The sequence below is a fragment of the Fringilla coelebs genome (genome assembly GCF_963513975.1).
Source record: "Fringilla coelebs genome assembly, chromosome: 4".
Lineage (NCBI taxonomy): Eukaryota > Metazoa > Chordata > Aves > Passeriformes > Fringillidae > Fringilla > Fringilla coelebs.
Window position 1 is genome coordinate 72,068,731 of NC_140032.1, and position 25,954 is coordinate 72,094,684.

The 25,954-nt window shown below is 49.0% G+C and overlaps 1 protein-coding gene across 1 annotated transcript in view; it reads left to right on the plus strand.

Annotated features, from left to right (window-relative positions):
- Nucleotides 1-1,735: 1,735 nt before the first annotated feature.
- The window catches only part of FRAS1 (Fraser extracellular matrix complex subunit 1), a gene marked incomplete at its 5' end in the record, with an annotated part of 102,901 nt that continues 78,682 nt past the window's right edge, over nt 1,736-25,954 (plus strand). Inside the window, 4 exon segments of the mRNA XM_084204035.1 lie at nt 1,736-1,763; nt 2,107-2,153; nt 2,157-2,205; nt 3,310-3,341. Of these exon segments, the coding sequence (XP_084060161.1) occupies nt 1,736-1,763; nt 2,107-2,153; nt 2,157-2,205; nt 3,310-3,341 (156 nt within the window).

Sequence of the window (25,954 nt, forward strand, 5' to 3'; positions counted from 1 at the left end):
TTTCATTCACAGACTAGTAAAAATAAACTCACTTTCCGAGTTCATTTTAATTTGGGGCTTGGAATGGCTGTAACTTCAAATTGGGGCTGTTTTTCTTGATCCTGTGACTTGTAGGAGCCAAACTTTCATTTGGAAACGTTGGCTCCGAGATGTGTTGAGTGTGCAGTGCTGGAGGGGTGACACGAGAAGCTTTTCTTGAGTTGATTTTTTGTTTTTTGGTTTTTTTTTTTAGTTTGAATGCTTGATTTGTGGCTGCTATAGTTCTAGTCTTTAATTCTTACTTGGATTTGCTCTAGGAAAAAAGAGCAAAGCAGCGGCCGTGCCAAGAAGAAATAGACATGGAAATAGACCAGGTTTTGATATTGTTAGAATCCTACAACCCAAACTGACACCCAAAACACAACAAATTAGAAGCTCCCACCCCCGGCCAGAGGGTGACCTCTCCCTCCCAGCCACCGGGATGGATCAAGTCACTGGGGTCAGGTCCAACACAAACACGTTTGCTCTGCCTGATCCCGGCACTGCTGCGGGATTACCGCCGGCTGCTCCATCCCCAGGTAACCGGCGGGGACAGGGGGAAGGAGAAGCCGGAATCCTCTGGTCCCGCGGAGCGAAGTGCCGGGGAGTAGGAGGGGGAGAAGGAGGAGGAGGAGAGGCTCGGGTGCCGGGAGGAAGGAGGGCGCAGCGCTGCCCGGGGCGGGGCGGGGGGCGGGCGGGCTGCGGCGCGGAGCTGCCCCTTTGTCTGCGGGCGAAGTTTGGCGGCGGGGCGGGGGCCGAGGCGCTGCCCCGGCACCTGCCGCGGGCCCGGCGGGCACTCCCCGCTCGCTGCTCGCCGCCAGGGGCCATGGGCGCCCCGAGCGCCGCCGGGGCCACCCTGCTGCTGCTGCCGCTGCTGCTGCCGCTGCTCCGCGCCGCGCCGGCCGATGCCGCCTCAGGTGAGTCCCGCGCCGGGCGCGTCCCCGTCCCGCGGCGGGGGATCGCTGAGGGGAAAGCCGGCTCCGGGGCGCCTTTCCCCTTGGCATACGGGACGGCTCTGCCTGCCTGCCGCCCTCGTCGCGCTCCCGGCCCGGGCGGGGGTCCGCCTCCGCCCCCCGCCATTTTGGCGGCTTCTCCACAGGCGAGGTGAGGGGCAGTGGGGCGAAGCCGTGCCCGGCTGGCGGGCGCCCAGGAACGCCGGTCCCGCTGCGGGCATCGCCGGGCCGCCCCTCACGGCCGGCGGGCGGGGAGGCGGCGGCGCTCGGCCGCGGCCAGGTGAGGGGAGCTGCCCCGGCACGGCGTGCGGGGCTGGAGCGGGGCGAGCCCGCAGCGCTGAGGGGCCGGGCGGGCAGCGGCAGCCGCAGCCCTCAGGCAGCCCGCGGGCGGCGGCGGCCGTGGGGAGCGCTCGGGAATGCGGCGCTGGGAGCCGGGCAGGGCCGGGGAAGCGTGAGGGGAGCCGGCAGCAGCCCTGCTCCGCTCCTGGCGATAGCAGGAGGCGGCTGGAGCCAACTTGGGAGCGCTCGGAGAGGCACTCCGGGCTGCTGTCGGGGCGCTGGACGGACTCGTGGGCAGCGCAGGGTTGTGGCGTGGTGATGTTGGGAGTTTGGACGCGTTCGTGCTCCCGGGTGGTTCTCCAGCCTGCCCTTCGGCTGTAGGTTGTTGGTTTGTGCAGTGGCAGGCTACCCGAGCCCTGCTGCCGCCGTGATTCCCGAGTTCAAGTGATGCTATTCCTAGTGAATAGCAGCGGTTCAGATCAGCCATGTGCGTGCGAGCTGAGGCGCTGCTGGGTGTGGGGTAGGAAATTCGCACTCCGACAGACTTGACTTTTACCAAAAATAAAAGCTCTCAAACCGCAATATTACGCTACCAACAACCCGCATTCAACATGTTCCCCACAAAAATACCACAGCAATAAGTCTGGGGGTTTCTTCTTTGGGTGCTTCGGTATGTGCAAGTCATAATGTGCAGAATGTTTTTCAGATGTGCTTTGCAACAGGTGGTGATCACACCTGGGGCTTCGAGTTTGATGGAAAATCTGGGCATCGTGTCCTAGCAACCTTAATTAATTACCGTCTGTGTATTTGGTTGGGCTCACCCGTAATTGCGGACAAAAGTGAAATTTACTTGTAGCTAAGGATTGTTCAAGTCCTGCGGACTTAGTCTCCCTTGGTAACTTGTAAAGGAGGGAGCTGTGTCTTTGCCCTCGGCGGGCAAGAAGGATCAGACTTTGTGAGTTTGCTTTCTGGTCCTACCTGGTCCCTGTTCCCTGCTCTGGCCCCGGAGGGGATGAGCACACTGGTATTTTAAGGAACCGTATCTGTCAGTGAGCTAAAACTGAAAGGCAGCCAGCCCTGGAGGGGTAAAACAGATGGGTTGTGCTGGTCTTAACTAGCTGATGTTATATTAAATTTTTGGGGTTTCCCCCCATGCCTTCCAATAAGGTGTGACCTTGCGTTTTGCACTGAATTTTGAGGTGGAGCTCGATGATGAACCTTGAAATTTTATTCTTTTGCCAAAAGGACAGCTATTTACTGAATTTGAGAGAAGTGTGGCTGGGCTCCTGTGGCTCATCTTTTTGGCAAGGGAAAATAATTCCCAGTGGTGCCTCCACAGCCACTTGCAGCCAAGCTGAAGACGAGCTTAAAGGAGGAGCTTTTGGTTCCAAGAAGTGTAGCTCTCAGGTTTTCTGTACAGATTGGTCTAATCTGCGTTTCTCGGGAAACTCCACTCTTTGACAGGGAAATTCTGACTTTTCTGGGTGGTCCCTCGAGGCAGCCGCTCTCTGGTCTCTTTCCCTTTCATCCTGGAGCTCCTTGGGTTGTTTTGGCATGTGCGTTCTCCTCATGCTTTTGGGAGACAGATCATGTGCAGTTGCTCCGGGGTGACCGTTTCCCAGAAAATCGATGCAAGAGCTGTCATTCAGCTTATTCCTGGTTTTACTTCCTCGCCTTTTATTTGATTATTGGGGTGGAATATGTGAATATATTGCGTGTGCTGCTGCCCCTGTCCCTGGCTGGGAGAAGCTTTCTCTCAGCCAGCAGGGCCAGGACAGCTGAAGCAGGAGGAGCCCTGTGAGCCTGTCCTGCTGTCCATGCAGGAGTGATTTAGGAGTAGGGATTCACACTGGCTCTTTTCACTGTTATTTTGGCAGGTCCCCTTTTTTCTCCCTGCCTTTTTGAGCCTGCCAGAGGTCCTGTCCCTTACCCAGAGGTTGCCCAGCTGCCCCAAAACTGCAATTTTTGGGGCTGCCCGGTTTGGAGCAGGCTCACTGGAGGATGTGCTGCTGCTGTTGCTCACTTCTAACCTGGTTTCTTTTTGTTCTGGTTCCTTTAGGTGCCTGTGTCTACCACGGCTTCTCATTTGAGGTAGGTGAGCTCGAACGTGTTGTACTGGGGAAGGGTTGGAGAGGGTGCTGTTGAACTTGACTCCAGTTCCTGCTTTTTGTCCCCCCTGTGGCTGGGGTGCAGGTCTGGCGGCTTCCAGTCTGCTGGAGAGCACGCACCCCTCTCCTTGGAGAGGCTGGGAGCTCTCCCTGGGCCTTTGGGTGAGGGATTCCCAGGGTGCTGGGAGCTGCAGGTGTGCAGTCCCAGCAGGATGGAGGTGGTGCTTTGGAAAACATGGGTGCAGTGTGTTTCTTGCCCTGATTTAATGAGCAGTTCATGACAGCAGCTTAACACTTTTCCCCCTGAGCTGGTCACGGTGGGTCTGGCGTACCCTGAGTGATCCTTACAAACCCGACGCATTTTCTTTTCTGCTGCCTCTAGAAATGTAATCCGTGAGTGGCTCGGTACAAGAGTCAGAGTTTTTAAGTATTCATGAGCAGTGTTTTGCTCGGTAACACTTGTCTGCCTTGCTGTGGTGCTCTGGGCTAAAAGGAGGTGCCTAAGCTACTCTGTGTCTCTGGAATGCTTCTAAATGTGGTTGCCTCTCTTCGTGATGCACTGTGGAGGGTCCTGGCAGCCCACGGCAGCAACCTGTAGCGACTTTTTGTTGTGTTTTAAACGATGGTTGGAAACACTGTTTCCTTTTTTCAGTGTCCTGTTGGGATTTTTGTCCCTGTCTGGTGCAGAGGAGGGAGGCCAGGATGATGTCAGGGATGGAGCACCTCTCCCATGGGGAAAGGCTGAGAGAATTGGGATGGTCCAGCCTGGAGAGAAGCCTTGGGGTGATTCTTACCTGAAGGGAGCATAAAGGAGAGACAGAGGCCATTTCAAAGGGATGGGTGACAGCACCAGGGGGAAGGAATGAATTCAAACCAACAGAGAGGGTAGGTTCAGAGTGGATATTAGGAAGAAATTCTCGGCTGTGAGGGGGTGAGGCCATGGCACAGGCTGCCCAGAGAGGCTGTGGTTTCCCCTGGATGCCTGCAAGTGTCCAGGGCCAGGAGCTTGGAGCACCCTGGGATGGGGGGAGGTGTCCCTGCCCACGGCAGGTGTGGCACTGGATGGGCTTTAGGTGCCTGCCAAGCCATTGTGTGATTGCATGTGGAAGTGGCTGTAGGTGAGCTGCTCCTGGGTGGTTGTGGGAATGCTGTTTGCTGCAGAAGTCTCTGAAGTCACCTGGAAAACCCTTGGTGCATAAATGAAACCTTCAAGTGCAGCGATGCAGGCACTGCAGGGTTGCTGGAGCTGTTAAGGCTGCACAAGTCCTGCCTCTTGCTTCGCTGACTTAGCTCCCTGTACACCCAGGGTCAGCTGGTGTTTGTGGCTTTGCTCTGAGGGAAAGCACCTCCCTGAGTGTAATTCCCAGCAGAGGTGCTTGGTGTTGCTCCCTCTGGCTTCTCCTGTCAGCGAGTTTTCAGCTCCCTTTACTTAGAAAGAGGAAAATCCACTTTATTTTTTCTTAGCTGCAGGCCACGGGGAGACACACTGATGTCTCTTTGGAAGTCAGGGTGTGTGGGAGGTGTGGAGCAAATCCAAAAAGCTGGAGTCTTTCTGCCAGCTGGTTTGTGCCAAGGGGAGGGGAAGAACAGGGCTGTGCCTTGAGGTGCTTTGAATGGTGAGTGTGACTTGAAAAATGAGTTTGTGTCTGGGGGAGGTTGCAGCACAGAAGGACAAGTCCAGCTGAGCATCATCCATTTATTTCCATTTTGTCCTCTTTAAAACACAGACCTTGTCTGTAGCACCAGCTGCTGGTAGTGCACCTAGGGATGGGTTTCTGGGCTGGATTGTTTGGGAAGTTTCCTGAGACACCAATGGGCTGCTTGCTTTTAACGCCAGAAAGCACTGAAGAAACTTTTTTTGAAAGGAAGTGTTTTTAGTCTTTGTGTCGAAAATTGTGAAGAGAATAAAAGGCCCTAGCTTAATTGTACTTGTGCTTCTACCAAAAATTTTCCCTCCTTTTGCAACATCTGTGTGCATTTTGTTGTCAGGAGTTTAAAGGAATCTTGACTTTATGCTTTCTAAGTCAGATTTCTGTTTCTATCAGTTGTTTGTGCTGGACAGAAATGAGAGTGGAAAGGTAATAAATAACAAATGCTGGCGGTCTTTTCCCCCTCCAAATTTCAAATCTCCCATTCCAGAGAGCTTCTACTCTGAATTAATTCAGTGACTTTTAAAATAAATGTTAGCAAGTGCAAAGCACTTCTGGTTAGGGAATATGTCCAATTAGCAGTGGAAAATGGGCTTCATTTTACTTTCATTAGAAAGGTAAGAAGTTAGTACTGAAAAATGAGATCAGAACTGAATATTTCAGCTGAAAGGTTTGCTTGTTAACTCTGACAAAGGTGAACATATTTTTTGTTTTTAAATGGTGTGATTTAAATGCCACTACTTAGCCTGGGGCTGCATCCTCTGGATGTGCATGAATGTTTTGCAGTTAAGATTTGTTAATGCAGACATGCAATGCCTCTCGTGGAGCAAATCTCATCTGCTTGTGGGTTTCAGAAAGCTGGGATCAACTGAGGATCAAAAATAAAAGTGATTTTTGAATCAAGCGTGTGCTGCATGTGTGTTCCTTCTTTGTATTCCTTGAAAACAGCAGTGAAATACAGAGGGATGGGGACAGGTAAAAGAGGTACCAGGTAAAAGAACCTTAGATGTAAGATTTTTCTCCTGAGGATCAAGTGAGTTCTTGTCCCTTCATCAGCAAATGAAGGGGACAGAGGAAGATGTTTTAATACAAAATAATTTTTCTCTTTTATCGTAGTGGTTCTAAATGTCACCTCCTTGCCCAAGCAAATGCACCCCCATGCAGCAGCAGCATCATCTCTCCATTCCCCCGAGGCTGGAGCTGGGCAGGGGTTCAGATGCACGGCCCCGGTGTCTGGGAGCAGCAGTGGCACCTGGAGGGACACATCCCCTTCCCTGAGGTGTGCAGGCAGGCTGAGGCCCTTCCCTGCCCCAGGCACGCTTGCCCTGCTGCCAGAGGAGCGCCAGCCGCTGTCTCTGCTCACCCTGAGGTGGTTTATCTCCCCAGGTATTCCCCAGTGGGCTGCAGGTGCCTGGGATTCGTCATCCCCTTCCCTCCCCTCTGTGCAGATGGACGTGCCCGTGCTTTTTCACGGTGCCCTCGCTGCACCAACCCTCACAAGCTGTTCTTTCTCCTTCTTGGTGTTCTTTTTGGGTCTCGTGTTCCAGCAGGCCAGAGCCCAGCAGTGAGGCTGTGCCCCTCTGCAGATGTCTGTGCACTTTTCAGAGCAGCCTTTGGCCCCCTGTTGGAATCCATGGGGGGGCTCTTCTGCACAGGCACGTACATGCAGGGGTTTTTTGGCAAGAAGGGACTTTAAAACGGCTCCTCTTTGCTTTGGATAGGAGGAGTTCATAAATCTGGAGAAATTCATAGACTACAGAAGATTTCTGGGAGTTGTGGGGCTTTTTGAGCTTTAATCTGACACTCTGGGCTGTTCTCCTTGGAGCTGTGAGTGTCTGCTGGCTGTGATGTTCTTCTCCAGAGGCCGTTCTTCTCCATCCTGCTAGGCAAAGACTCATGCCTTCATCTTCCCTGTGTTGTGGGAGGTCATCTGGCATCAGCTTTATTTGGAGTTCAGGATCTTTATGAGAGCTGCCCTGTTCCACATTTTCCATCCCAGTGAGCTTCCCAGATGGGAGCTGTTGGTGCACGAGTGCTGACTGGAGGAGATGATGAAGATTTAATAGCACAGTGCTGGGAGCTGTGTGCCAGAGCCTTGGCAGGAGATAGCAGCTTTCCCATGGATTCATTCACCAGGACAGGAATTCAGCAATTACCCAGCATTTACACATTTTCCAAGTCGTTGTGCCTTCCATCTTTCAGGATGCATTTGAGGAGCTCCATTTATCACAAACCTTATAATTCATCATTTACTACTTCTTCTTAAATCCCCACCATGCAAAATGCCTTTTTCTTTTGCTGGGTCTCCTCCTCCACATTCCTTCCCTCTCCTCAACCATTTCAAAACCTTGGTCAGGATTCCCATTTGCATTTTCTCTTTAGAAGAGGTCTTGCAATGTCTAATTAATTGGTAAGAGAAATTTTAGAACTTTGCTGTACATTTTCAGTGACCTCCAAGGAGCTTAGGGACTTTGCAAGATGGCTGAGGAAAGTGGATCCCCACTTTGTTGGCAAATTCAACATCTGGGGTGAAGAAGGTAAAAGGACCTGGATGTCCTCTCAGGCTTTTGAAATGGTTGTGTTGGTGTTTTAATCCACTATAAACCTTAGGCAAAATTGGCCTGCTGTGTCTGGACAGTGGTCCCATGTGGAATTTCTCATCTCTAGGGTGGTTTCATTGTGTTCCTTTTTCCCTTTGAATGATCGAAAATGCCATGACAGTTAAATCAGTTTCTTCAGTGCTGTCCAGGATAAATCATTCCCTGTGCCTCTTCAGCAGACATGACTCTCCAGTTGTTGCTGTTCTAACCTCTGAGTTCACCCATGGTACGCCTTGGCCCTTTCAGGAAGACCAAAACTCCCGGATCCGAAGCCCTTCCCAGCTGGGTGCGTTGACTTCGCATCAGCCTGGGCAGGGGCAGCCAGGAGCCCGCGGTGCTCGGGGGTTGGTGGTGCCAGGATGCCAATATTCCTGCCAGGCACCTTGAATAGCTTCCAGTGGGGATGCGGGCGGCAGGCTCCCCTGGGAAGGCTGCTGTCGTGCTGCTGGTGCTGTGGTTTGTTGCTGAGCCGCAGATTAAGGAGGCCCGTTAGGATAAACCACTAGATTTTGTAATCATTGTATCTACTCCAGAGTCGCTCTGTAATGAATCCTCTCGCTAACCCCAGGAGCTCAGCTGCCCAAGGATCTTTACATTACCAGCTGCTGTGCTGCAGCTAAGGGAGAGTCCCAGGATCTGTGTTTCTGAGGATCAGCCAGGGGAAAAACAAAAATCCTCTCCCTCCTCCCCCAAAAGATAAATCCTGAACCTGACTTCTTCCCAGATTAATTTGAATAATTTACAGCCAGATGTTTCGTTACTCAAAAAAAAAAAATTAGTTTTCTAACCTGCTTTGAGTGTGTTTTATGGAGATCAAAATGAAACTTCTTGCGGGCTGAAAGCTGGGAAATTTTATCTTAAGTATAATAAATTTCTGGGGACATCCACAGGAGCTGAAAGATTGCAAAGATAAGGAACTTTGAACCCTTTGCTTATCAAACTAGAAATCTTGTTTCTAACAGAATGGCTCCTTGAAAATCCGAATCTTTTCCTTTCCTGGGAATTCACCTGTTGTCCTGCCTGGATAGATTTGGTCATGGTCGTGTGGGATTAATTCCTTTTGGGTGCTCAGCCAGCTCGAGACTGACATGCCATACATCAGGTGTTGTGGCTCATGGCTATTTATGTTTTCAGAGGAAACACAGGGTTGGTTGTTTAATTATGAAAAGCTTCTGCTGCTGGAGACACGGTTGTCATTACTGACATGCCAGGAGCCAGCTCTGAGTTAGTGGATGCTGTAAATCCTTTTATGCATCGAGCCTGGAAAAGTGGTTCCAGGGGAAAACATGAGCAAACTTGTTAGCAATTTCTTTCCCACATTTTTTTGCAGTTTTATAGATTCTTCTATGTATGTAAAAAGCCTGATTTTCTAGAGTGCCCTAGGAATTCTCAGTAACTTGCTATGCTTTTATTCAAGTGGGTTAATTTTTTGTTATTTTAAAAAAAAACAGATTTCTAAAAGTGTTCTGTTTTGAAAATCTGGGTTTGGTTTTAAATTGGAAGCACTTAAAAATTGCTTCTATTCCTTTCTGTCTTGATTTCTCGGTGAAACCGTGAGACCATCGTGGTTATGGAAAGGGAGCCCTAAAAGTGCCTCAGTCTGCTGTTAAATAGAAATATTCCAAACCAAAAACTAATTATGTGCTTCCACTGAGTGACATAAAGGGTAATTCTTAGACCTCTTTTCCATGTTTTATTTAAAACAAAATTTCCCTCCATGAAACAATAAATATCATGTTTAAATTTTAATGAAATCCTTAGGACAAAGCAAAGTCGAATATGTTACTTCCAAGGACTTTGGGAGACTTCATATTAGATGAAATGGAACCAATTGTGATACAGTTGATGAAAACCTGAGGAGAATTTGTCCCAGAATTTGGGCTTTAAGCCTCGTTACCTAAGAGCAGTCTGGCCATGACTGCAGGGCAGTTTTTTGCAGTGTTTTTTTTTTCCCCATGTTGTGATTTTACATCCTGAGAGGGTTTTTGGAGCCTTGAATGCAATCCAGGGACGGATCCAACGGATGCATGGTGTGTGATTAACAGGTGTATCCGTGATGGCACAGGATAGCTGAGACCCATCAGCCTGGGAAAAGGAGAATGGATTTTAAAGCCATTTACCTCTGTACTATTGGGGGTTCCTTTTCTGTCTGGTCCATTAATACTTTGATTTTTCTGAGCAGACTTAATTAATTCTACAGTGGTCCTGCTGTTTCTTTTGGAAGGTGATGTGGCTTCAGCCACCCTGTGTACATCCTGCTGTGCACCTCAGAGTTTCTCTAGTCACAGGATCCTTTGCAGGGGGTTTCAGAAGGATTTGCTGGCTTTAGGAGAGCGGTAAGGCTTCACTCTTTGGAGAGGAGTGTGCTGGAGTTACCACAGATCCTTCCCTCTCCTCTGACCTCATTTTGTGGGGGAAGATCTAAGCTCACAAGATGTAAGACTGTCAGTTCTTCTTCTTCTTGCTTCGGGCAGAGAAATATCTGTGAGATCAGAGGCAAGCCTCTTGAAATCCCTAGGAAAAGGCATCATCCATGATACTTTGCAGCCTAGGAGGGAGCTGGGCCGTTCAGCTGCTTTTCCTGCTGGGATCAGCAGCCTGTGTTGCCCAGTTATCCCCTTGGATGGCATTTCTGTCTGGCCAGAGCTGGCTGTGGGTGCCTGGTGTGTCCGGGCTGCCGGGAGTGCTGATTTGTGACATGAAGCCCTCTCGTCACCTGTTTGTCAATGACTATGGTGATGCTGATTTCCCTCATTAAAATAGGAAGTATTAGTAGCAAGAATAAACTGGGAATGATGCTCTCTAAGCAAAACATTTTTGCTGGGCTTTCACTGCTTATCAGCAAGCAGTGCTCGGTGCTGCTGAGCCTGTGGCTTTGTGAAGAAAATGCAGGATTGGAATCTAGCACGGGGAACCTGCGGTTTGTTCACATGTGATCGTTTCTCTCCTTTTAGTCTAGTATGGGAACGGGCATTTTGTTCTGCAGGTCTACCTGATCTGATCTTCAAGGTCAAATCTTCTCCTCAGCGTCCTGTTTATACAGATGCCTTCATTAGCCTCTGCAAATAGCTGCTAAATCCACATGTTCAGGCCGAGGAGATGATAATTCCTCATCTGGCAGCCTCAGTAAGTAACCTCCTTGTTAAAATCAGCTGTAGGGCTACGTAAAAGGTGCTGTGAGGTCTCTACACTCAATATTTGTAGTGCATTCTGCCTGGTGCCAGCGTGTTTGTAACCTTACTGAAGTCATTTCATGCTTCTGTAATTCACTGGGTTTTTAGTGTATTTATAGATGCTATTTTATCAAGCACTGCAGTAGAAGTGATGAGAGCATCTGGTGAAATCCATCACACCTCATGCAACAACCTCTGAAAAAATAACCTTGGTAATCGAGCCTTTCCCCCTTTGGATGGTTCCACTTCTGTTTTAAAGGCTTTAGATCTTTAATGTCACAGGGGTGCCCGAAGTGTCACTTGCTGTGGTGGAAGCCACTTCAGCCAGCAGTGACACCTGAAACAGCAGAGCCACCTCTCAGCTGGCACCCAGACCCTCGGCTGTGACCATGTGGAAGCACCAAAGCTGTGATTTGATGGGATTTCTCTTGGGAAACCAGCCTGAGGTGGTGTTGGCAGCAGCATCTGTGTGGGGTGACAGAGCAGGGCTGTGTCAGCAGTGTTGGGCAGGCCAGAGAAATGAGAAATATTCTCCTGTGCTGCCAGGGAGAGCTGTTCCCCTGCTGCATCTTCCAGTCTCTGGGAAGTGGTGCCTGAGTGATTTAGGCAGGAATTGCAGCCCTGCCAGCTTGCAGCCTCGCAGAGAAGCTGGAGGGGAGGCTCATGGAAACGTGATGAGCACGTTTCTATTTGGGGAGCCCGCATTCCTGGGCTCCTCTGAGTGCTGCAGCTGCTTTGATGTCAGTGGAGCATTTTCCCAGCTGAGCACTTGACCCTGGCACTGGCAGGCAGCCTTCCAGGCTTTTCATGAAGCAGGGCTGCAGGCTGGCCACTGCCTTGCCAGTTGGTGTTTTCCAGAGAGAGCATGGATTTGCCTTCTCACTTCCCTTCAAGGGATTTGCAGCAGCTCAGCTGCCGCTGCTCTCTTTTTCATACATTCTCTTGGCCCTGCATGTGAGGTTTTGGCTCTTGTGAGCCAAGCTCCCACCTACACGTGTAAAGAAACGACTTGGCTTTGGATCTGGAAGTTTAGAGAAAGCTGGCTTTGGGGAATGAGTTAAAGGTGGGGTGGAGATTCCCTTCACGTGGCTGCCTTTAGGCACCCTAATGCCCAGCTGCCCCGCTTGGGAATGTGGTTCCCTGTGTGATTCCTGTGCTTCTGAACCTCTGCTGTGAGGGGCAGTGTCCAGGTGTCCAGGTGCTCGTGACTGAGCCGGGCAGCAGGGGCTGTGTTTGTGCTCTGTGCGTGTTCCTGCAGTAGTTCCAGCAGGGTTACTCTTGCTCCAGTCCAACAGGATTATCCTTGCCTTCCCAGGCACTTGGAGTGCTGGAAATCCATCCCTGCCTTGCCTCTGGCTTCCCTGGCTGGGAGCAGCTCCCGGCTGTGCTTTGTGTTCGTGTCTCTGCCTCCTGGCAAGGCGCTTGCTGTGGCTGCTGAGAAGTCAAATGAGGTCCTTGACTGGGGTTTACTTTCCTCTTTGCACAGTCAGTTTGGTCGCTGGGAAGGTGATGATCCCTAAGTGTCTGAAGGAGTTGGAAAATGGTATTTTAGGATTCCAGACAAAACTGCATTGCTCTCTCGCCTCCCCTCACTTCCCCTTTCTCCTAATCACCACTTTCCACAGACTTCCAGAGGATTTTCTGATGAGCTTTTGGCCTCCTTGTGTTCCAAATGCTGCTTTATTGACCGTGTTGTCCACGTGGGGACCTCGAAATGAGAGCAGTGCAGTGGGACTAGTGTGCAGGGATCTCTTGGTATCCTTTACACAGAGAGCCAATTTTCAATTTTATCAGTGACAAGGGTTCTTTCTAGAGGCAAGTTCCTTCTCCTACTGTATTCCCTGGCATTTTAATGTGAGCATGTATATGAATGATTAAAAGCTCCTGCAGGCATCTTATTTTTTTTTTTTCCTTCATTGTACTTTTAAATAGCTGTGCTTACAGTAGCCTGTTTCCAATTTCATCTGATTTTTTACAGACCTAGGGAAAGAAAAAGCCTTTTCTGTGGACTTGACACATTCAAGTCTAAGTCCTGTAGGAGAAGATCAGCAAGGGCCACCCACCCTGACCCTTTGAAGTGGTAAAAGCAGGTGTGCACCTCCTGTATCCAACTTTGGGCAAGGTGTGTGCACCCTTAAAAAAAAAAAAAAGGCAACCTGGAAGCTGAACTAAGCAGTGGTTGGTTGTATTTCTGTGCCCTCGGGTTTACTGGAGGTTTGTTTTCTGCCAAGGGCTTTGCTGTTTATTTTGTGCACACCACATCTGAAGAGTGGCTAATGGCACTCATTCTTCAGTAGATAATGGCAGTATTTTGGGTAATTCCTTGGAATAGTATTTAAAAAAAAGAAAGCTGCAGAAAAGTCCTGCAGAATTTATCAAGCAGAAGAGGGTGTGCATCAAGGGGTTTGTTTGTTTTCAAAATAGGTTTTTTTGAAAGTTTTTGATTCAGGATTTAGGCTGGCTGTGATAAACCTGTCACCTTTGCTGGGGTTGTAGATGAAGGTATTTGTGAGAGAGAAAAAACCCTTCTGGTGTGTCTTGGATCTTAATTTCCCATCTTAATTTCCTCAGAGCAGGACATGTCCCAGCCCCAAGGAGAGGAAGCTCGGGGCTTGCTCCTCGTTGTCTGTCTGAACGAGATTTGTGCACAAAACAAACACAAGGCTGGATTTGCTTTGGGGAGCTGTGATTTATGGTGTGGAGTCACTAAACATGTTTGCACATGAGTCCTTTGGGCATGCATAACAGCTTAGCTGGGGAACCCACCACAAAAGCATTCATTCCTTCTTATCTTGCCCCAGAGGCCAGGGCCAGAGCTGTTTGTGTTTCTGGCACCAAAGAACTGGCTGCAGGCAGGGGTGAACTGGAGGGGGTCTCCAGGCTTTCTGAAAGGGGGAAAAAGAGCTACATTTCAGTGTTATTTACAAAAAACCCCACGTTATGATATATTACATCTGAGTACAGGATACAAACATCCTGGCTTTTCCTGGAAATAGTGTGGCCATCAGGACGAGGGCAGGGACTGACCCTGTGTGCTGGCCACTGGTGAGGCCCCACCTTGCACCCCTGGGGACAATTTTGGGCTCCTGGCTCCAAGGAAGACCCAGCAGGGCTGGGACATGTCCAGGGAAGTGAATGGATCTGTAGCACAGGTCTGGTGAGGAGCAGCTCATGGGGAAAAAAAGGAGGCTTGGGGGGACAGGAGTAAATGGCCTCAAGTTGTACCAGGGGGTGTTTCCATTGAATTTTAGGGGAGATTTCTCCAGTGAAGCAGTGGCCAGCCATGGAAACAAGCTGTCCAGTGCAGTGGTGGAGTCCCCATCCTGGAGGGGTTGAAAAGCCATGTGGATGTGGCACCTGGAGACACGGGTTGGTGGTGGCCTTGGCAGGGCTGGGCTGGTGGTTGGACTCCATGGTCCTGAAGGCCTTTTCCACCCTAAGGGATTCCATGGTTCTGTGATTCTGTGAAACCTTTGGGGGGCTCCTGGTGGGTTAAAACTCAAGTGTTCAGGCATGGTAAAGTTCTTCTGTCACTATTAGGGCCTTACAATTCAGGGGGAACAGTGTTACATGAGCTGGGTGTGTGGCACTGCTGTCACAGCTGGAGGAACAGTAGTCTGATTTTTCACTGCTCATTTGTGCTGAGATGTGGGGGGGTGCACAAGGATGGAGGGGATCCAGCAGAGGGTCATGATTCCTCATTACAAAGGACTTGAGCTCTGTCTGCACCAGTTCTCAAAGGGAATGTTAAGGGGTAATTTGTAGAATGCTACAGAGGGAACAGAAATTATTATAAATAAACCTCTTCTGCCCGTAAGAGAATGGAGAAGCCAGAAAATGAAAGCTAGATAAATTCAGCTTAGGAACTAGGTAGACTTTTACTGTGGAGATTGGAAATCATTGGAACTGTTTCCTGACGTGTGCTATGAATTATTCTGTATCACTAGAAATCTTTAAATCATGGCTGGCTTTTTTTTCCCCCTGGAAGTTAGTCTCTCGTTAAACTGCAGCTTTTGGCCCAGAGTCCAGAATTCATTTATTTACCAGCAGAGTCAAGCAGCTCACCCCCCCCTGCATTGCAAACCAGGCAGTTTTGGGGTGGGATCTGTGCAAGTGCAGTGGCACGGGGACAGCCCTGTGGGGAAGGTGCAGTGTTCATCTCTCCTGCCCTTTCACATCACAGCAAAGGGAAGCTGAGGGAATTCTGTCTTGCTCCACTGATACCCCTTGTGGGTGAGTGGAAGGCAAAGCCCACTCCTGTCCCAGGATTAAAAGCTGTGTCTTGTTGCACGTAACTCTTGCTGAATAAGAGCAACATTCACAGAATTGGCCAGATCGTTGTGTGCTGCTTGATTGCTTGCTCTGGGAAAAGGGAAAGGAAGGAGGCAAAGGCGTCCTTCCCACCTGCTGCTAACATCCAGCTGATTTACACCCTCTCCCCGTGGCTCTTGTTCTCCACCAGCTGGGGTGGGTGGCCAAATGAATGCCTGGGAGTTATGATGGCATAAAGCTGATGGGAGAGCAGAATTATGGAGGGCATAAGCTTGTTCCACATTAGAAACCCAGCCTGCAGGAACAAGCTGTGCAGCGCCCTGGCTCCGGGGAGGATTAATTACAGATGGTGGCTGTGGCAGCTAAATCAAGTGCCTCTAATGTTGTGTAAACTTCATTAAACAAATGCTGAAGCAGGGCTGTGTGAATCTGTGTGAAATGCGAGAGGATGGCGAGGGTAGAAAAGGAAAATACTCTGTGGGAAGTTAAAAAAAAAAGAATCCTCAGTGTCTAAATCTACTGAAGCAATTTCTTCTACCTCTTGTGCTTTAATGGCAAAATTTTAAACCACAAGCTTTTAAACTTATTATCTGGTAAAGCCTCGGTAGCTTGAATTAATAGCAACTTTCTGCTAATGCCTTGCTGAATTCCTCTTAGTCAGCAAATCCTGGTTTATCTGATATGCTGAATCCTTCCTGATATTCTGCCACCACGTGCTTTTGGCCATTTCTTTTCCACTCGTGGAAATGGCAGAGGAGGAAGCGCCAACCATCAGCTTGGTTGTGGCCGCTGTGGTTGCTGGGCTGGTGTGGTGCAGGGTTTATAGGAGCCCTGGGTTCTAACTCTGGCTGCAGGTTTGTGTTTTAATCCAAAAGTTAAGAGCTTCTGCATGTTGGTATAATATCCTAAGCAAAGTTATCTGATTTAAAGTCCAAGAAATGCACGTTCATCCAGCAGGAAAACTGAATAACTCTCTGCTGACCTAGCAAGTGAAAATCTGCTCAGCAGAGAGCCCCACGGATGGCAGCGCTGGGGCTGGGAATCAGGGCATGGAGGAGGGCTGCTCTGGGGGAAGAGTTCATGGCATAATCCCACAGTGGGATTAATTCATCTGCAATTTGTGATTTCACCCCTGGTAACTCGGCTATTGACGTGGTGGGGCACTGAAAGGCCACTTAAATGAACTGAGCCTTTGCAGACAGGGAGAATCAGCTGGGGAGGAAAAGCCAAGTGTCTTCTTTAAAGTGCTTTTGGTGGCCGGTGACAGAGTTTTTGTGCTTGTTTAGTTCAGCTGTTTGTTTGAAGTTGGACAGTTGGGGTTGTGGTAAACATTTGTCACTACAGACACTCTCAGTGTGACCCTGTGCCTGGCTGAACAATACAGTGGATAGTAGCTTGTCCTTAAAGGAACTACAGGAGATGTAAAACCCAAGGGAGTGCTTTTTTTAACTAACATTTTTTCTCGAAATAATAATTTCTAAATGATTTCCTGTGCTGTCTCTCCATCCTCTCCCAAATCCCTATCTATGGACAGGTGCTCTAAGGTGACTTGTGTAGCTCTTTCAAGATCAGGAGCCTAAAGTTAGGCTGTGGGTTTAGGGGTCCTGCCTGTGGTTTGATTCTTTCCTCTGCTGTTTTATCTGTGTGGTGGCTCCACAGGACTTGTGAATGGTCAGCTGAATACAGGATTTTTGGAGAGGAGCACTGAACACTTTGATGCATTAATTTAGGCTCAGGAGCTTGACTTAGCTCAGCTGGTTTGGAAAATGCTGACTTGTGAAAATGTCATCTTTCTCTTGCAGTTTAGGAGGGCTTGAAAAGAAACCAGTCTTGCCCAGTGTCTCTTTTTGAGGTAGGAAGCAAGTGAAAAAGTTGTACCGTTTAAATAAAGGTAAATTTCAAGCAGCAGACATATTTCAGCTTTTATGTTGGCATTAAGTCAGTTTTGGTTTTGAAATGCATTTTGAAGGTTTTTTTAAGGGATCCAGGACTAGAAGCCTGGCCCTGCACTGCCTTGCAGGTAAGTGCTCAGAGGAATTGCTTTTGGTTTAGATGCAGCTGAAGAGAAATATTTTGGCCTTTGGGCTTCATCAGATAACACGGCCCAGGCTCTGTGATCAGTGGGAACAGCACGTGTTCTTAGGGGAAGCGCTGGGATTTTTATATTCATCACAAAACCCTGCAAAATGTCTTTTTCTTTTCCTTTCCAAGCTGTTCTGCTGAAGGGAATCCTCATTCCCTCTCTGAAGCTGCTCCTTGCAGCAGGGCGAGGGGCACAGGAACCAAATGCAGCCTGTCCTTCCCTGCCTTGTCCTCAGGAGCAGCTCAGGAGTGCACGGTGATTAATGCTGAGGAGTTTTACAGAGCTGATGAGTGCACTGTCAGTGGGATGCATCTCTGTTAGCTGGCTTTTCAGGAAGGAGGGATGTGGCTTTCCTCAAACTGGGAGTTGGGCAAGCAGCCAGTGGGGTACCAAAAATAATCAAATCGTGCAAGTCCAGACACAGCGGAATTGCAAACGACTTTGCATGGGCCTGCCTAGAAAATCCTGGAGCCACAATGATGGAAAGGTCTTAATTGCCTTTTTTTTTTTAAAGAACCATGTCCGATTCTGGTAGTTCAGAAATCCACATGGGCAAGGGGGAGCAAAGACTGATGGATCCGTATGTGCAAACATTTAGTCATGGCATTTCTTTTTTGGATGCTTTTTACCTTAAATGAGGGGAAATTGGAATTAAAAAGTAGTTTACAGCTAGGTAACACCTGTGCATTTCTATTTACCAAGGCATTTATTTTGTGTGTGAGGTGTGTGTCAAGCCTAGGAAATACTTTTCTGTAGATGCCTTGAAAAGGAACATTCCTGAAGCAATCTTGGGTTTATACTCATCTATTTAACCCCATTTCCTTCCTGTTTGGATTTATCTGCATCACTGTGAGTTGGGCTTGCTCAGGAAAGGTATTTTCCAAGAAGAGCATTTTCATGTATTGAGGATAATTAGTTTATTTGTTTCTCCTTGAGGCATCTGTTAAATATATTTTCTTTTTTAAAAAAAATAATTGGTTTTGAGTCTTCTTAGCCCTGTTGTGGTGCACTGATAGGAAGTGTTAAAAAAAAAAACCAACAAAAACCTATAAATCATGGATCCTTTGGGAGGATTTCCAAAAAATCTCATGTCAGGACAGTTGGGTGCTTTGGAGCTGGCTCTTTTTTCTCCTCCCTTTAAAAAGACTAAAGTAGGTTTTCCGGCCTTCTGGGTAAACCTCGTCCTAATTTGCATCCCTCTTACCTGCCTCAGTCTAGGTGAAGCTCCAAAATGGCTCTAATTAGGGAAAACATGGAAATGAAAAGCAATTAAAAAAAGAGTTGCTTCTAATGAGGTTTTGACACCGGTGCTGGTGCTGAGGGCGAGTTTCCAGGAAGGGGGAATTGCAATGCAGGGTTTGATGGACCTGGTTAGCCACTGGAACACATTTTGCTGCTTTGGGCAACACTGAAATTACCGTCGGCTCTGCCTCATTTTTCCCCGGCTCTGCCTGGAGGGAGCAGCAATCCATAGCTGCTGCAGGAGCAAGCAGCCGGGGAGCGCCAGGAATTGCTGCGGGCTGGCGAGGAAGGGCTCGCTGCAGAGCCGGGCTGGCCTGCGGCAGTGTGAGCAGCCTCCTTCCAGCGGGGTTTGGTGCGGAGATGTTCCCGCAGCTGCTCCTTTCGGTCCCTAGCCGGGGCCCAGCGCTCTGGGATGGAGCTCCAGGTGCCCGTGTGGCGCTGAGAGGGCTGGGATGGAGCGCGGCTCACGCAGCTGTGCCTGGCTCTTCCATTGCGGGCTCCTACAGGTGAGTGGCTGTTGGATACGGTGTAAAGGAATTAAATCCTAATGGCCCCAGTTTCCCTGCTTTAACTCTGCTCCTAACAGAGGGATTGGCTGCCTTGAAGTTAAGCAGGTATGAAGTGGCCAGGAGAGAAAGAGGGGAGAGGAAGCCTGCGCTTGCTCATGTGTCTGTAAAATGCTGAACACACAAAGATGGAGTAATCGAGACCAGCCAAATGTTTATACAAGGGCATTTCTAGCGCGCCCATCCTTAGCAGGGCCGGAGTTCAACTCGCCTGGGGGAGAGGATGAAATGAGACCAGAGACTCGTTTTATTTTGTTTATCTGCGGGAGAATCAAAGCAGGGCAAGGGACAGCTTTGATGCGGGGTCAGACGTGGGTTGTGTTAAGTGCAGGGTTTGCTTTGGATTCATTAGCCGGATGCGGAGGGAGGAGACCTCGCCCGGACTAACACCAGCAGGAATAATTGCTTTGCTGGGAGAAGGAGAAAATCTAACAGTGGAGCCAGGGTGGGTTTCTGCTGACTTGGTTGCGCCGCAGTGTTTGGGCAGTGAGGAGCCACGGCTTTATTTCTGGATTGCCCAGCGGCAGGCACTGGGACAGCCTTCAGAAGGGCACCTGTGTGCCTTTAGCTGGTGCCTTTTAAAGAAGGCATTGTGGGGCACCTCCTCGTACTCCCTTTTGCAGTCTAGCTCTCAGGTTTTCTCCTGAAGGGACATACTTCTCCTGATGAGGATGGTGGTTTTGCTCACTGCCATAAATTCCCTCCGAGCTAACAGCTCTTGGATGAGTTTCAGCGTGGCACCCTGCTTGTGCCCAGAGCAGCCAGGGCTCTCAGGTTGGCAGCAAATGTTCCTGGCTCCTACAGAGAGATTTTGGAGAGATCAAGCAGGTTGTGTTATACTACACTAGCAAATCACTGGTGCTGAACACTTCACTTAAAAAAATTGCTAACAAAGGGCAAATCACAGCCAAAACTTCCACAGGTTTTGGCTGCTCCTGGCTGTCTGATCAAAGTGCTTTGGGGGAGATCAAAGATCACTCCACCCTCTTAAGATTTCGTGGGGGTTTGGCTCTTTGGGCTGGAATTGCCATTCAAGGGGACATGTGGGATTGGACCTGTGACCGTGCAGGGGTAGAGCTGACACTGCCAGCTGGTTTTGTGAAGGTCACCAAGCAGGAGGGGCCATCATCCATTAACAGCTCTCTGAAACAGAAAGCTCTGCTTTCCTGCCACTTGGCTGAGAGGGTTCCCTGCTCCCTCCTTCCTTGGAATTTGTGCAGTTTGCTGTTACACTGGAGCAGTGGACAGAGTATGAGTACTGTGTGTGACAGGCTGCTCCTCCTAGGACTTCCATCTTGCATAAATCACTTCTCTTATGCCTCTCTATAAAATTTAAATGACATCTGGAAGGAAGGGACTTGGCAGCCCCGTCCAGCTGAAATATTCAGGTTGTTTTACATTACATTGGCATTGCTCAAATCAAAATCTCAGCCTTTGGGATGGGACTTGTGACCACCTAAAAATTAGGGCACAGCATCCACAGGAGACATTTTGGAGAGAAAATGTGATATTATTTCTTACCCTAAAGGTGTGTGAGCTTTTGATTTTGTTCTGGTGTGGCACTGGCTGCTGTGTCTTTTCATTGAAAGCAGTAATTGCTTGCGGTCCTTGGGTTTTGGGTCAGCAAAAAGGGCAGGCTTGGGTCTGCTTTACATTCTGGTCCATGAAGAAATTGTCCCTTGTCTAAAGCGATTTTCCCTCAAACTGTTAGGTCTTGGAAGCAAATGTTTTCATGAGACAAGGTGGTTCACTGGAATACTTCACCCTGTTTTTCCTCAGAGGTATTTCAAAGCAGCAGTGAAATGTCATCTCCTCTCAGAGTCTCTTTACGTTCTGGAAGGTTTAAAAACTTAAATATTGAAAGATAAGCAGGCTTTGCAATCTGAACATTGTAAAGAGATCTGAATCATGAGATAGTAACATGACGGCACAATTTGGTGAATGCCACAATGGCACGGTGGTGACGCTGGTGAAGTTTTGGGAAGTTAGAGCAATTAACAGAGCCAGCCCCCAAAACAAGCAGGGCAAGGTAAATGATGTGAAATGGGCTGAATATTAAGAATGTAATGAATGATGTCTGTAAGAAATAGGAAAAAAACAGGGAAAAGAAAGGAGAAATGACAGAAAAGGAGGACATTGTAGGAAGATGTGGAGAATGCCTCCCTGCCCTGTAGTGAAAGCATTTTGAAATACTTCCTGCCATTATGGATTTTCTGAAGGTGCTTGGTGCTTTCCCAAACCAGCCGCTTGCCAGGCGTGAGGATTTCAGTTCTCTGCCCTGAGTGCACTAGCAGGGCTGCTGGGGGTCATGGCAGGAGCTGGATTAACATTCCCAGCAGGCTCTGGGGTTTGGATAGTCTCTGTGATCTTTCCTTATCCCCTGCCATGTGGTGGGAGCCATGTGCTGATGATTCCGAGCAGGTGATGTGGCTGGAGGGGATTATTGGAAATACAACTCCCTCTTGGTTCCCATGGCCGTGGTTGGAGGTCCAGCAAGGAGCCTGGGGGCCTGTCTGCTGTCTTCCTGCCCCAGGTTTTCCTCCTTTTTGCTCTTGGAGCCAGAGATGCTCACTGTAGCATGGCAGCACGAGGAAAACCCCATCCTTTCCCTGCCATCCTGGATGCCGTTTTCCTTACACTTGCAGACCCAAGGTGGAAATGCAGCTGTGATCATATCTGGATAAGCTTGCTCCAAAAGCTCCAGTGGGGTAGCTACTCCTTGTCCCTGAGAGCAGAGCCCTCTTTAGGTACAAACCTCTCTTTTTCCAGTACAAGTGCTGGGGTGGGGAGGGTGGGGTGGACACGACAGGACTTGTGCACGTAGCTCATGGGCACTTGAGTCTCAGTGTGCTCTGTCTGCAGACGTGGGAGTGGTGCCCAGGTTAATCATCCAGGGAAGGGGAGGGAAGCACATCCATGTGTTGGCTTCTTTTCAAGTCAAGTGTGCTCCGAGCTAGGCTCCGAGATTCTGCCTCTCTCTGTTCCCCATCGTGGGGAGGGAAAGTTCTGCAGATGAATAGGGGGTTAAGCAATTATTTTCTGCCTTTGTACATCCTCATTTCCAAGAACAGAGTGTCTTGGCTGTCTCACCTGCTGGGAGCTGGTGTGGGCTGAGGGATTTGGGATTTCCCTGGGGCAATCTGCTTTTGCAGGGAGAGCCCTGGCTGTCTCGAGGCTTTCATCAAGCATCTGCCATTGGCCTCTGGAAGGTGAAGGGAAACTAGAGTCTTTTTAGTGTGTTAAGAGGAGTTGCAGGCTTGCTTTCCTCTTTGTTTTTAGGAGCCTCCCCTCAGTGTGAAGCTCTCTGGTGTGTGTTTGGAGGAGAGGATGCTGGATGGCTGCAATTCCCACTGGGTTTGGCTGCTGTTTTAGCAGGTTTGTCCTGGAAGGTGATAATGCAGCCACTTCCCACTCGTCTGTCGCTGCACGTCCTCTGTTCAACATCCCCTTGTGCAAGGACTTCTGTGTATTCCTAGAAAGAGGAGACAGTCAGAAATGACATCCATGACCTAAAGCTCAGCCATTCCAGCCCCCTGCCATGGGCAGGGACACCTTCCACTAGACCAGGTTGCTCCAAGCCTCATCCAGGCTGGCTTTGAGCACTTGCAGGGCTGGGGCAGGCACAGCTGTAGTTCAGGTCCCAAAACCCGAAGGTTGGATTCCCAGCAGGACTAGAGCAGCTGTCGGATGGATTTCAAGTGCAACATTTACTGCACTGTAGAGAAGAGCACTGGAATACTTCGTGTTCCCAAGCTCCAGTCTCACCAGGGCTGCACATGAGGGCAGTTTCTTTCCAGAGCCTGAAACAGCATTCCTCATGGCCCTGAGAGGGGAACATCAGGCCGAGGTGAAGGCTGTGGTTTGGGGCAGGCTCTCCTCTGGGTTGGTGCTGTGCAGGAGCTGTGGCTGACCCAGGGAGCCAGGGTTGTTTCCCTGCAGGCAGGAAGGGAGGGAGCCTGGCTGCCAGCTTCACTCTGGTGACCCACACTGCTTTCCTTTTTTCTTTTTAAGATAAAAGTAACTAAAGATGCAGGGAAGAATGTGGCCTCTGGAGGTCAAATGAAATGATGGATGCAGGTGTTTGGAAAAGCCATCCATCCACACTGGTGTGCGCAGACCTCTGGGAAGGGTGCCAGCGCAGAGGAGTGGAAGAGCTGTGCAGGAAAGAAAGTTCATTCAGTAGTTTCCAATCTCCCAGCTTGTTTTCTTATTTTTGAAGGGGAAGGGGAGGAAGGAAAAAGACAACAGAGTATTTTCCTAAATCCTCATCTCTTTTTTGGTATCAGGTTGTGCTTTATTTACATGCTGCTGGTTTTGAAAGCATAGGGAGTAACAGGTAGGGAAACACCTGAAAGTGTTGGAAGCAGCAGGGCATTGCTGCTGGGAATTCCCATCACCAAGATCTTCAGGAGTGATGGGTGTACTAAAACCAGGATCATGACTGGAGCTGTTCTTAAGTGCTTCTACTCCTGGGAATGTTCCTTTGTGCTTTGCTGCAACGTTCTTAGAAGTAAGTCTTGTGCAACGAGGGACATGACCCAGCTTTTGCTTTGGAGGGCTTCTTCCTTGGAGCTGAGTTGATCCCTGCAATCAGATGGATCCCATTCATCCCTGGTGTGGGATTTCTGTAGCTCTAGGAAGGTGCTGGGCTGGTGGTGGCATCAGCTGCGTTCGTGGCACAGAGGGAGGGAAGGTGGGGAAAGGAGAGTGTGGAATCATCTCAAGTGTTACAGCTGTGTTATAGGGGAACCTCTCCCTCTCCGTTCTGGGCTCTTCCTTCCTAACCCATTCCCTAGAGAGGACACTTCCCTCAGGAGTGCTTCCTGTGCCACTTTTCCTAAATCTCTGCGTTCTTCGGGGAAACTGTGAATTGCTCAGGGTACAGGCAAGCCCTCAAGTGTGGGACTCTTCTGCTTGGAGACCTGCTCAAAGTAGGTGCAGATTAATAAAAACTAAAAACCCAAGGATCCTGCAGGAAACTGGAGTTAAAAGCATTGAGAGATGTTTCTAAAGCCATGTGGAAACTACATGAACAAAATGTTGGAAAATGGGATTTCCTCCTTTGAGGAGAAAAAAAAAATTAAAAATACATAAGCTGCATAGTGGTCAATCTGTTTCACATCTTCTTCAAGAAGGAAGAGATTTCAAGGAAGAGTTCTGCCATATCACAGTGTCATGATTAAATTTGTAATGAGGCAGCAATTATTTCTAACCAAGCGTGAAGCAGCCTGACAGGAATTGGCTCGCACCATGTCAGCGAGCAGTCTTCAGCCTGGCAAATATCCATGGCGTGGAGAGGGATGTGAGCAGAGCCCCGTGCTCCTCCTCTCACTGCCTCTGTGTGGACAGAGATCCCTGTGCCAGGGATGTGCTCTCAAAAACGCATTGCCAAGCACTGCTGCAAGCTTATTAAAGAGGGAGAATTAGAATGGTTAACAAAAGCACGTTCTCAGGTGTTATCTGGTGTGATAGCCAGCCCATTCTTGCTGCCTGAGGATGGAGGGAAGATGCACTTTCTTCCTCAGCCTGAACTTAAGGGATGCATATTCTTTGCCTCTGCTAAATATTTCATGGAGCAGCTTCTGTAGATTAAGACATCACTACAGTGAAGGAGCCAAGTGCTTTGATATAAAACTGTCCCTGTTTTAAATGATGAGCCCTGAAGAGATTTAGGAACCCCCCATTCTGCTTTCAAGAGTCTAAATAAGTGTTTCTGCATGTGCTCCCTCTTAGCCTTGCTGCTGCAGCCTCCACGACGGCCTTGCCGTGTAAATGGTTCCAAGATTTATCTGAGAGAGATGTTAAATACTGAGAAGGGGGAGAGAGACAAAAATTCATGTGCAGGAGCTCTAGAGGTTATGGTAATCTTTGTCCCTGAGCCTGCTTCTCCTGTGGACAGTCAAATTCTGCAAAATTGGTTTTTCCATAGGAGAGGAACTGTGGTAAAGGGAACGACTTGGAGAGATGCTCCAGGTATGGATCGTGGTTATTTCCAGAGCAGCTCCTGACATCTCCCTGGCACTGTATTGCAAATCAAGTCACAGAGTCATGGTGGTGTGCATCAAAAAAATAAATATGCTTTAGATAGGATTACAGGGCTTTAATTTTAAATAAATATTTTCTTTGCCATGACCTTTCACGAAATGCTTGTGAATAATGAAAGCAAAAGGAACTGTCCCAGCATGAGCTCAGACACGTGTGCAATTTGTTTCCTGTCAAATGGTGCCACTTAGCAATGGATAGTATGATTTGTTTCTGACTGATGGCCAATCATGCTAATTAATAGACGGGTACTTCTCCTGCTGAGGCCAAGCCATGCCCTGTTTCTCTGTCCATCTTTTATCTGCCTCACGGGAGGGAGTTTAAATGCCTCACAGAGCTGCTTTTTATGCCTTCTTCTCTGAAAAGCCGTGGTTTGTGATTCATCTGACCAGCTTTTCCAGCCCTGGAGTTACCTTTTCCTCCCCTGCACCTTCTGGCTATGGCTGCTACCCTGTTGCTGTTATTGCACAGGTTTTGCCTCTTCTCCCTCAGTCTGCTCACCGCTCCTGGACAGGATAAGCTTTTGTCCCCCTGGCATTCCTTCTTTCATAGAGAGAGGGGCAATTAGCTGTAGTTCTCCTCAGTTGATTGGTGTGTTTTTTTGTCACTGCAAAAAAAAAAATCTTGGTACTTTTTAGAGCGTGTGTGACCCAGTGAATGCCAAGGACTGCTTAACTTCTTCCCTCCTTCCCCCCATGCTGTCCCTCTTGATCCCAGTGAACTTGATCCCACCTCACAGCACCAAAGCACACAAACACATCTCTCATCTCTGCCCTCTTCAGGATATTTTAAGGCTGATTTTGGTTTTGGGCCTGTAGTTTCTGTGTGCCAGAGTCAATTAATTGACTCATTTGTAATGGAAGGCAGCAAGGAGCCTGTGTTTGAGTCAAGCACTGAGGTGTCACCTCCTTTCTGCTGCCATTATTTCCATTTGGTTTTGGACATGAGGCTGTCACCTTGTTGGATCTC